The 12374-nt window shown below is 53.7% G+C and overlaps 1 protein-coding gene across 1 annotated transcript; it reads right to left on the bottom strand.

The window, feature by feature from the left end:
* Positions 1 to 115: 115 nt before the first annotated feature.
* nprl3 (NPR3-like, GATOR1 complex subunit) lies at positions 116 to 7263 on the bottom strand. Its single transcript, XM_038782118.1, has 3 exons — positions 6975 to 7263; positions 3949 to 4018; positions 116 to 300 (listed from the first exon to the last, which is right to left on the bottom strand). The coding sequence occupies exons 1-3, from the start codon at positions 7111 to 7113 to the stop codon at positions 258 to 260; spliced, it is 252 nt and encodes an 83-aa protein (XP_038638046.1). The 5' UTR covers positions 7114 to 7263; the 3' UTR covers positions 116 to 257.
* Positions 7264 to 12374: the final 5111 nt, after the last annotated feature.

The raw sequence follows: 12374 nt of genomic DNA, 5'->3' as shown, positions 1-12374 counted from the left end.
GAGAGACAGACAGAGAGACAGACAGAGAGACAGACAGAGAGACAGACAGAGAGACAGACAGAGAGACAGACAGAGAGACAGACAGAGAGACAGACAGAGAGACAGACAGAGAGACAGACAGAGAGACAGAGAGAGAGACAGAGAGAGAGAGAGGCAAAAGTTGAGCACCCTAGCAGGAGAAACTGTGAGAAGGTGAGGAGAGAGCAGGTGTGAGCATAAAGGCAGCACGGTGAGAGGATGCTGAGAGGGATGACTCCTTACCCGGCTACCAACTCTTCGTCAGTGAGAGGAGACGCTTCTCTGAAAGGGGCAACATGGTCAAAAACAGAACAGATTGGACAACACATCGAAACAATAGAGACAAGAAAATAATACCCCGGACAATCACATCCATCCGTTCAATCTTTCTTCAGAACGCTGGAACCGACTTATTGTGGCTTTCGATGTTTCCCTCAGTCAGGGAGAACAAGTGGCCTTGCAGAAGCTTCTAATGGTCTCACAAGGACCCGCACGCACACGCACACACATGGATGGATGGACACGCACACACGTGGATGGATGGACACGCACACACGTGGATGGATGGACACGCACACATGTGGATGGATGGACACGCACACACGTGGATGGATGGACACGCACACACGTGGATGGATGGACTCGCACACACGTGGACGGATGGACACACACACACACATGGACGGATGGACACACACACACGTGGACGGATGGACACACACACACACACACGTGGACGGATGGACACACACACACACACGTGGACGGATGGACACACACACACGTGGATGGATGGACACACACACACGTGGATGGATGGACACACACACACATGGATGGATGGACACACACACACATGGATGGATGGACACACACACACATGGATGGATGGACACACACACACATGGATGGACACACACACACGTGGATGGATGGACACACAAACACACGTGGATGGATGGACACACACACACACGTGGATGGATGGACACACACACACATGGATGGATGGACACACACACATGGATGGATGGACACACACACACATGGATGGATGGACACACACACACATGGATGGATGGACACACACACACATGGATGGATGGACACACACACACATGGATGGATGGACACACACACACATGGATGGATGGACACACACACACATGGATGGATGGACACACACACACATGGATGGATGGACACACACACACATGGATGGATGGACACACACACACATGGATGGATGGACACACACACATGGATGGATGGACACACACACACATGGATGGATGGACACACACACACATGGATGGATGGACACACACACACATGGATGGATGGACACACACACACATGGATGGATGGACACACACGTGGATGGATGGATGGACACACACACGTGGATGGATGGACACGCACACACGTGGATGGATGGACACGCACACACGTGGATGGATGGACACGCACACACATGGACCATATGCCGGGGTGGCCAGACCCCGGGGAATGGGAGGACAGGGCCACACAGATCGACATGCAGACACTGACAGATACACACATGGGCAGACGGACACACAGATACATACAGGCTCACACAGGTGGAGAGGGACACATACGGGCAGACACAGCAGATTTCTCACAGCGAGAGGGTGTGCAGACTCGCTATCAGGCGCTGGGCTTCCGAGAGGGGTGTTGGTATCTGTAGCACGGCAGATGGGGAGGTGGTAATGAAATCAAAGCTGCCGCGCGTTCCTCGGAGTGGTTACATTTGGCTGCTGTCAGTAGTCACAGTTTCGCTGTGAGGTGGCATCGTAACGTTTGCCCTGTTTCTGTCGAAGGGGAGGGTGAGTTGCTGCCAAAGCAATGGAGACAGAAAGCAGCAGATTTCCCCCAAGGAGATGAGAGACTAAAGGTGTGTCAAGAGGGCACCTAACCCACCTGGCGCCTGGAACCAACATCATGAGGGGCACACATCACCCCTTCCAAAGGGAATTCAGCATCTCCGCTGCAGAGGTTGTCACCCATCCCTGCCAGTCCCTGATCAGTGGGCGAAACGCTTACCCCCACTCCGGCACTGCCTCCCATGGGTCGTCGGAATCGCTGGGCAAAGACCAGCATTTGTTGACGGTCCATAATTGCCGCCTTGAACACAGCGTCTCGCTGGGGCCATTGCAGAGGGGCAGTTGAGAATCGACCAAATCATTCTGCCAGGTCTGGAGTACATAGAACATAGAACAGTACAGCACAGGACAGGCCCTTCGGCCCTCAATGTTGTGCCGAGCCATGATCACCCTACTCGTAACCCAACAACCCCCCCCCTTAACCTTACTTTTATTAGGACACTACGGGCAATTTAGCATGGCCAATCCACCTAACCCGCACATCTTTGGACTGTGGGAGGAAACCGGAGCACCCGGAAGAAACCCACGCACACAGGGGGAGGACGTGCAGACTCCGCACAGACAGTGACCCAGCCGGGAATCGAACCTGGGACCCTGGAGCTGTGAAGCATTTATGCTAACCACCATGTTACCCTGCTGCCCTTACTGCCAAGACAAAGGAGTAGGCCAGGCCGGCTGGGAAGGGCAGATTTCCCTCCCACCAAAGGACATCCTACTCAATCTGCGGCCACACAGTATCCAGGCAGCACATTCTAGATCACAAAACCCAGTGCTTTAACAGGATTTTCTCAGACTGGAATCTAATCGAGGGGTTCAGGGTAGTTTATATATAGAATAACAGATACCCGGGAGTGAGTTACAGACTGGAATCTAATCGAGGGGTTCAGGGTGGTTTATATATAGAATAACGGATAGATGGGAGTGAGTTACAGACTGGAATCTAATCGAGGGGTTCGGGGTGGTTTCTAACAGATACCCGGGAGTGAGTTACAGACTGGAATCTAATCGAGAGGTTCAGGGTGGTTTATATATAGAATAACAAATACCCGGGAGTGAGTTACAGACAGGAATCTAATCAAGGGGTTCAGGTTGGTTTATATATAGAATAACAGATACCCGGGAGTGAGTTACGGTTGGAATCTAATCGAGAGGTTCAGGGTGGTTTATATATAGAATAACAGATACCCGGGAGTGAGTTACGGTTGGAATCTAATCGAGAGGTTCAGGGTGGTTTATATATAGAATAACAGATACCTGGGAGTGAGTTACAGACTGGAATCTAATGAGGGGTTCAGGGTGGTTTATATATAGAATAACAGATACCCAGGAGTGAGTTACAGACTGGAATCTAATCGAGGGGTTCGGGGTGGTTTATATATAGAATAACAGATACCCGGGAGTGAGTTACAGGCTGGAATCTAATCGAGGGGTTCAGGATGGTCTATATATAGAATAACAGATACCCGGGAGTGAGTTACAGACTGGAATCTAATCGAGGGGTTTGGGGGGTTTATATATAGAATAACAGATACCCGGGAGTGAGTTACAGACTGGAATCTAATCGAGGGGTTTGGGGTGGTTTATATATAGAATAACAGATACCCGGGAGTGAGTTACAGACTGGAATCTAATCGAGGGGTTCAGGGGTGGTTTATATATAGAATAACAGATACCCGGGAGTGAGTTACAGACTGGAATCTAATCGAGGTGCCCTCTCCGGTTCCTGTCCTTCCTGCCGCTGTGAAAGATCTTTGCCTCATTTACTCGATTGAAACCCCCCTCTCGATTGTGAAAGCCTCGAGTAAATCTTCCCCCCCCCCCTCCGCCCCCTAAACCCCTCCCCCCCGGCATAACCTTCTCTGGATGAGAACAATTCATGCCGAAACCCAGCTTGCCCATGTCCCTAGAGGGTGGGAAAAGAATGACTAGAAAGTGGATCCTCAGAGTCTCTCAGTGGGTGAACGGTGACCCGATGCTGCTCACAGTCAGTCTGCGAGTCCCAGCTGCCATCAGCGCCTGCACTCACCTCGAGTCACCATCGTGGTCCTCCACATTCTCCACCGTGCTGTGTAAGGCATAGGGACTGCTGGGCTTGCCTGTGGGAAGCAAGGTGACAGAGTGTTACAGACAACAACAGGATAAATAAGGTCGAGCAACTTTGCATCTGCTGTGGCCAGATGGCCGTCCCTCTCCTCTCAGAGTCAAAATAAAGCGATGTGTTCAATCTCATCCCAGATAACAGGGCACAAAGCAACAGGTCAAAACTCATCGGTGCAGCACTGAGGGAGCGCAGCACTGTCGGAGGGTCAGTGCTGAGGGAGTGCCGCACTGTCGGAGGATCAGTGCTGAGGGAGCACCGAACTGTCGGAGGATCAGTGCTGAAGGAGCACCGAACTGTTGATGGGTCAGTGCTGAGGGAGCGCCGTACTGTCAGAGGGTCAGTGCTGAGGGAGCGCCGTACTGTCAGAGGGTCAGTGCTGAGGGAGCGCAGCACTGTCAGAGGGTCAGTGCTGAGGGAGCGCCGCACTGTCAGAGGGTCAGTGCTGAGGGAGCGCCACACTGTCGGAGGGTCAGTGCTGAGGGAGCACCGAACTGTCGAGGGTCAGTGCTGAAGGAGCACCGCACTATCGGAGGGTCAGTGCTGAGGAAGCGATGCGCTGTCGGATGGTCAGTGCTGAGGGAGCGCCGCACTATCGGAGGGTCAGTGCTGAGGAAGCGATGTGCTGTCAGAGGGTCAGTGCTGAGGGAGCGCCGCACTATTGGAGGGTTAGTGCTGAGGGAGCGCTGCACTGTCGGAGGGTAAGTGATGAGGGAGTGCTGCACTGTCAGAGGCTCAGTGCTGAGGGAGCGCCGCACTATCAGAGGGTCAGTGCTGAGGGAGCACCGAACTGTCGAGGGTCAGTGCTGAAGGAGTGCTGCACTGTAGGTGGGTCAGTGCTGAGGGAGCACCGCACTATCGGAGGGTCAGTGCTGAGGAAGCGATGCGCTGTCGGATGGTCAGTGCTGAGGGAGCGCCGCGCTGTTGGAGGGTCAGTGTTGAGGGAGCGCTGCGCTGTCTGAAGGTCAGTGCTGAGGGAGCGCCGCGCTGTTGGAGGGTCAGTGCTGAGGGAGCGCCGCGCTGTTGGAAGGTCAGTGCTGAGGGAGCGCCGCACTATCGGAGGGTCAGTGCTGAGGAAGCGATGCGCTGTCGGATGGTCAGTGCTGAGGGAGCGCCGCACTATCGGAGGGTCAGTGCTGAGGAAGCGATGTGCTGTCAGAGGGTCAGTGCTGAGGGAGCGCCGCACTATTGGAGGGTTAGTGCTGAGGGAGCGCTGCACTGTCGGAGGGTAAGTGATGAGGGAGTGCTGCACTGTCAGAGGCTCAGTGCTGAGGGAGCGCCGCACTGTCAGAGGGTCAGTGCTGAGGGAGCGCCGCACTATCAGAGGGTCAGTGCTGAGGGAGCACCGAACTGTCGAGGGTCAGTGCTGAAGGAGTGCTGCACTGTAGGTGGGTCAGTGCTGAGGGAGCACCGCACTATCGGAGGGTCAGTGCTGAGGAAGCGATGCGCTGTCGGATGGTCAGTGCTGAGGGAGCGCCGCGCTGTTGGAGGGTCAGTGCTGAGGGAGCGCTGCGCTGTCTGAAGGTCAGTGCTGAGGGAGCGCCGCGCTGTTGGAGGGTCAGTGCTGAGGGAGCGCCGCGCTGTTGGAAGGTCAGTGCTGAGGGAGCGCCGCACTGTCTGAGGGTCAGTGCTGAGGGAGCGCCGCGCTGTCTGAGGGCTCGTGCTGAGGGAGCTCTGTACTGTCTGAGGGTCAGTACTGAGGGAGATTTTGAAAGGTGACGACATTATTTAGGGTGATTTTGACAGCAGGTGACATTATGGAGGGTGATTTTGATGGGAGGTGAGATTATTCAGGGTGAGTTTGACAGGAGGTACAATTATTGAGGGTGAATTATGTCAAGAGGTACAATTATTGAGGGTGATTTTGTCAAGAGGTACAATTATTGAGGGCGATTTTGACAGGAGGTGACATTCTGGAAGGTGATTGTGACGGGTGACACTGTGAAGGGTGATTTTGACAGGGGTGACACTGTGGAGGGTGATTTTGACGTGGTGAGATTATTCAGGGGGAGGCTTGACATGGTGATGTTATTATGGGTGATTTCAAGGAGTGATTTTGACAGGGTTGTGATTATTAGGCGAGTTTGATGGGGTGAGGTTATTGAGGGTGCATTGTGAGCGCGATTCTGACAGGGTGAAACTATGGAGGGTGTTTTGTGAAGATGATTCTGACGGGGACTGATGTTTCAGGGTGATGGTATTATGGCTGTTTTGTGAGGGTGACATTGTGGTGGGTGAGGGGGATCCTGTGGAGGGTGAGGGTGACTCTGTGGAGGGCGAGGGTGACTGTGGAGGGTGAGGGTGACTCTGTGGGGGGTGAGGGTGACTCTGTGGAGGGCGAGGGTGACTCTGTGGAGGGCGAGGGTGACTCTGTGGAGGGCGAGGGTGACTCTGTGGAGGGCGAGGGTGACTCTGTGGAGGGCGAGGGTGACTGTGGAGGGTGAGGGTGACTCTGTGGGGGGTGAGGGTGACTCTGTGGAGGGCGAGGGTGACTCTGTGGAGGGCGAGGGTGACTCTGTGGAGGGCGAGGGTGACTCTGTGGAGGGCGAGGGTGACTCTGTGGAGGGCGAGGGTGACTCTGTGGAGGGTGAGGGTGACTCTGTGGAGGGTGAGGGTGACTCTGTGGAGGGTGAGGGTGACTCTGTGGAGGGTGAGGGTGACTCTGTGGAGGGTGAGGGTGACTCTGTGGAGGGTGAGGGTGACACTGTGGAGGGTGAGGGTGACTCTGTGGAGGGTGAGGGTGACACTGTGGAGGGTGAGGGTGACTCTGTGGAGGGTGACTGTGGAGGGTGAGGGTGACTCTGTGGAGGGTGAGGGTGACTCTGTGGAGGGTGAGGGTGACTCTGTGGAGGGAGACTCTGTGGAGGGTGACCCGGTGGAGGGAGAGTCTGTGGAGGGTGTTTTGTGAGGGTCATTCTGACTCTGTGGAGGACGGTCACGGAGCTCCCACTTACTGCTCTGAGCTCCTTGCTGCTCCTGCTGCAGTTGGAAGGGGAATCTGAAGAGGAGTTTGTTGCCTCGGCTGCCGGAGCTGACCAGGATCACACTGATGGGGTTGGTGTCCTCCCCCCATGATGGTGGCGGCTGCTGCATTCACACCACTGCCCGGACACTGACCCTCCCCGGACACTGACCCTCGCTCACTGCACGGTCAGCGGGCGGGACAGTTACAGCTCCTCGGAACTAGCGGCCATTTTTTATCAAGTCACTCCCAGCCCGCCCATCCGCCGCGACCATCTTTAGTCAAGTCAACCACTCGCGGCGGCCATCTTTAACTTCTCCCCCACCCAGGAAAACGGCAAACGAAGCCAAACTTTCGCGGCCATCTTTGATCAAGGCATTGGTCCGCCCGCGGCTTTTTAATCACAGAGTCAATGTCCTCCCCCTCGGCCAATCGTTGATCGAGATCATTCTCTTTGTGGCCATCTTTGATCAAGGCAGTCGCCCGGTCGCGGCACTGCTCGCAGGCGGCCATCTTTAGCAAAGCCGTGCTTCTTCTGCGGCCATCTTTGATCCAGTCGTTTCCCCCGCATCCAACTCCAAGAGGTTCGTGGCGGCCATTTTTAATGCAGTCATTCACACAGCAACGGCCATCTTGGATAAATGAACTCCCTACACTGTCCACTCTGACTGGACACTGAATCCACTGTCCACTCAGACTGGTCTCTGAATTCACTGTCCACTCTGACTGGACACTGAATCCTGTCCACTCTGACTGGACACTGAATCCACTGTCTACTCAGACGGGACACTGAATCCTGTCCACTCAGACTGGACACTGAATTCTGTCCACTCAGACTGGACACTGAATCCACCGACTGGACACTGAATCCACTGACTGATCACTGAATCCGCAGATTGGACACTGAATCCACTGTCTACTCAGACGGGACACTGAATCCTGTCCACTCAGACTGGACACTGAATCCACTGTCTACTCAGACGGGACACTGAATCCTGTCCACTCTGACTGGACACTGAATCCACTGTCCACTCAGACTGGTCTCTGAATTCACTGTCCACTCTGACTGGACACTGAATCCTGTCCACTCTGACTGGACACTGAATTCACTGTCCACTCTGACTGGGCACTGAATCCTGTCCACTCAGACTGGACACTGAATCCACTGACTGATCACTGAATCCACAGATTGGACACTGAATCCACTGTCCACTCAGACTGGACACTGAATCCACTGTCCACTCAGACTGGACACTGAATCCTGTCCACTCAGACTGGACACTGAATCCACTGTCCACTCAGACTGGACACTGAATCCTGTCCACTCAGACTGGACACTGAATCCACTGCCTACTCAGACGGGACACTGAATTCTGTCCACTCAGACTGAACACTGAATCCACAGACTGGACACTGAATCCACTGTCCACTGACTGGTCACTGAATCCACAGATTGGACACTGAATCCACTGTCCACTCAGACTGGACACTGAATACTGTCCACTCACACTGGACACTGAATCCACTGTCCACTCAGACTGGACACTGAATCCTGTCCACTCAGACAGAACACTGAATCCACTTTCCACTCAGACTGGACACTGAATCCTGTCCACTCAGACTGGACACTGAATCCACTGTCCACTCAGACTGGACACTGAATCCTGTCCACTCAGACTGGACACTGAATCCTGTCCGCTCAGACTGGACACTGAATCCACTGTCCACTCAAACTGGACACTGAATCCTGTCCACTCAGACAAGACACTGAATCCACTGTCCACTCAGACTGGTCACTGAATCCACTGTCCACTCTGACTGGACACTGAATCCTGTCCACTCAGACTGGTCACTGAATCCACTGTCCACTCAGACTGGACACTGAATCCTGTCCACTCAGACTGGTCACTGAATCCACTGTCCACTCAGACTGGACACTGAATCCTGTCCACTCAGACTGGTCACTGAATCCACTGTCCACTCAGACTGGACACTGAATCCTGTCCACTCAGACTGGTCACTGAATCCACTGTCCACTCACACTGGACACTGAATCCTGGCACCACCCCTTGACACTGCCATTCGGCACTGCTCCCTGACACTGCCCCCTGGCTCCGCCCTCTGACACTGCCCCCTGGCTCCGCCCTCTGACACTGCCCCCTGTCACTGCCCCCTGACACTGCCATCTGGCTCTGCCCTCTGACACTGCCCCCTGGCATCGCCCTGTGACACTGCCCTCTGGCACAGCCCCCTGACACTGCACCCTGGCCCCCTGACACTGCACCCTGGCAAAGTCCCTTGACATCTCCCTGGCATTGTCCATTGACACTGCCTTGGCACTGTCCTCTGGTACTATCACCTTGAACTACCCCCTTGTCCTGACAAAAATTTAAGCGATTGGGATGAGGGGTAATTTATTGAGATGGATAGAAAAATGGTTAGCAGACAGGAAACAAAGACCAGGAAAAATCAGGTCTTTCTCAAAATAGCAGACAGTGGCTAGTGGAGTCCTGCCGGAATCGGGTTGGCACCCTAGCTATTCATAATATACGTTAATGGGTGACACGGTAGCACATTGGTTAGCACAGTTGCTTCACAGCTCCAGGATCACAGGTTCGATTCCTGGCTTGGGTCACTGTCTGTGCGGAGTCTGCACTTTCCCCCCGTGTCTGCGTGGGTTTCCTCCGGGTGCTCCGGTTTCCTCCCAAAGATGTGCAGTTTAGGTTGATCGGCCATGATAAATTGCCCTTAGTGTCCAAAAAGATTTGGTGGCGTTACTAGGTTACGGGGATAGGGTGGCAGTGTTGGCTTAGGTAGGGTGCTCTTTCCAAGGGCCGGTGCAGACTCGATGGGCTGAATGGCCTCGTTCTGCACTGTAAATTCTATGATGATTCTATGATTTCGATGAAGGTACGAAATGTAACATCTCCAAATTTGCAGATGACACAAAGCTGGGTGGGAGGGTGAGCTGTGAGGAGGATGCAGAGATTCTTCAGTGTGATTTGGACAAGTTGGGTGAGTGGGCAAATGAATGGCAGATGAGGTCTAATTTGGATAAATGCAGCGTCATCCACTTTGGTAGCAAAAACGGGAAGGCAGACTATTGTCTGAATGGCTATAAATTAGGAGAAGGGAATGTGCAACGGGACCTGGGTGTCTTCGTACACCAGTCACTGAAGGTAAGCATGCAGCTACAGCAGGCGGTAAAGAAGGCTAATGGTATGTTGGCCTTCCTAGTGAAAGGATTCGAGTGCAGGAGCTGGGATGTCTTGCTGCAATTATACAGGGCCTTGGTGAGGCCACACCCGGAATATTGTGTGCGGTTTTGGTCTCCTAGTCTGAGAAAGGATGTTCTTGCTCTTGGGGGAGTGCAGCGAAGGTTTACCAGACTGATTCCAGAATGATGGGACTGACGTATGAGCAGAGATTGAAGTGGTTAGGATTGTATTCACTGGAGTTCAGAAGAATGAGAGGGGGGGTGGAATCTCATATTGAGATTTTAAATTTTAACAGGACAAGACAGGGTAGAAACAAGAAGAATGTTCAGGTGCGGGTGTCCAGACGTCAGGGGTCACAGCGTAAGGATACGGGGTAGACCATTTAAGACCAAGATGGGGAAAAAGGTTTTGGAGCTTCACCTCTCACTTCAGATACAAACCAGGCACTAGTTTATTCTGCATGTCTGGGATAACCTGCTAATTTGGCGTCTGATGGAACCACCAATTCACCAGACACGTGTTTTCCGATATGAATATAGGCTTTAATCTACGTACTACAGAGCCAGCCTGTTACCCGTTGATGAACTCTCGGTGAACTGCAGGCTGACTCTGGACAAGGGTATTTATACAGCAGCACAAGGGGGAGAAGTCGTGGGCGGAGCCAAGGGTGGAGCCCTGTACAAGCTCCTGAGCATTCCCAGAGCTACTCCCCCTACTGGTCGGATAACACTACTGCGCTTACAAAGATACAGTGTGAATTACCATGTTACATTCACCACAGCGTCCACAGCGACCAGAGAGGGCTCGGCCTGTGGAATTCACTACCACAGGATGTAAGTTGAGGCCTGTATTCAAGAAGCAGTTTGTTATCGCACTTGGAGTGAAGGGGATCAAAGGACATGGGGGAAAGGGGGGGGGAAGGGGGGGGGAGGGGGGGAGGGGGGGGGGTGAAACGGGATCAGACTATTGAGTTGGATAATCAGCCATGATTACAATGCTCCTATTTTGTCTGTTTTAATGAATCCCGGCACACTGGCGTCTGAACTCATCGACGCTCCTTTCTGCCTCCATGACTTTAGTCATTGTAATCCCACCACTTGGGGTGGTGATGGGGGGGGGGAGTGGGTTGAGCTGCACCCCCTCCTTATTGTCTCTGAAATATTTAGCATGGTGGTTAGCATAAATGCTTCACAGCTCCAGGGTCCCAGGTTCGATTCCTGGCTGGGTCACTGTCTGTGTGGAGTCTGCACGTCCTCCCCGTGTGTGCGTGGGTTTCCTCCGGGTGCTCCGGTTTCCTCCCACAGTCCAAAGATGTGCGGGATAGGTGGATTGGCCATGCTAAATTGCCCGTAGTGTCCTAAAAAGTAAGGTTAAGGGGGGTTGTTGGGTATAGGGTGGATACGTGGGTTTGAGTAGGGTGATCATTGCTCGGCACAACATCGAGGGCCGAAGGGCCTGTTCTGTGCTGTACTGTTCTATGTATCTATGTATCTAAGTTATGAGGGAAGATTGGACAGGCCGGGATTGTATCCCACTGGGAGTTGAGAAGATTCAGAGGTGACTCGATCAAAACATTTTAGATCCTGAGGTGGCTGTGGAGAGGATGTTTCCTCTTGTGAATCTAGAACTGGGGGAGTGGGGGGGGGGTCACTGTTTAAAAATAAGGGGATCGCCCATTTCAGACGGAGATGAGGAGCGATTTCTCAGAGGGTCGGGAATCTCCGGAATTTTCTTCCTCAGAAGGCGGGGAAGCAGAACCTGTGAAAGTCTTTCAGGCCAAGGTGGATAGATTCTCGATTAACGATGGGGGGGGGGGGGGGGGGGGTGAAAGGTTATTGGGGGTCGGCGGGAATGTGGGTCCCAAGTGACAATTGGATCAGACAGGATTGTGTCGAATGGCTGAGGGGCCCCCTCCTGCTCCCTGATTTGTGCCCCCCCCTCCTCTCCGGCCCCACCCCACCCCACCCCACCCAACCCCGGCCAAGGCGTCGGATGGAAGTGCCCCTCGCTGCAAAGCCTCGCACCAACCATCACCCGGCACCAGGTGGGAGCAGAGGCCTGTTTGGATTTCGGAACTTGAAGAGAAAGGTTTCCCTCTCTGCCCGTTTGTCTTGTCGGCCGGTGGCAGCACATCCCTCTGGACGTGATGTCGTGCAGAGCAGCCGCTAATCGCA

Source organism: Scyliorhinus canicula, chromosome 21 (genome assembly GCF_902713615.1).
Source record: "Scyliorhinus canicula chromosome 21, sScyCan1.1, whole genome shotgun sequence".
NCBI classification, from domain to species: Eukaryota; Metazoa; Chordata; class Chondrichthyes; order Carcharhiniformes; family Scyliorhinidae; genus Scyliorhinus; species Scyliorhinus canicula.
This window is presented reverse-complemented; position numbering and strand designations above follow the sequence as displayed.

Coding starts and splice junctions, on each gene's coding strand:
- nprl3 (XM_038782118.1), bottom strand. CDS start 7,113: ATGCAGCAGCCGCCACCATCATGGGGGGAGGACACCAACCCCATCAGT. Junction 4,019..6,974: donor GCAGCAAGGAGCTCAGAGCA/GTAAGTGGGAGC, acceptor TGCTTCCCACAG/GCAAGCCCAGCAGTCCCTAT. Junction 301..3,948: donor GACCACGATGGTGACTCGAG/GTGAGTGCAGGC, acceptor TGCCCCTTTCAG/AGAAGCGTCTCCTCTCACTG.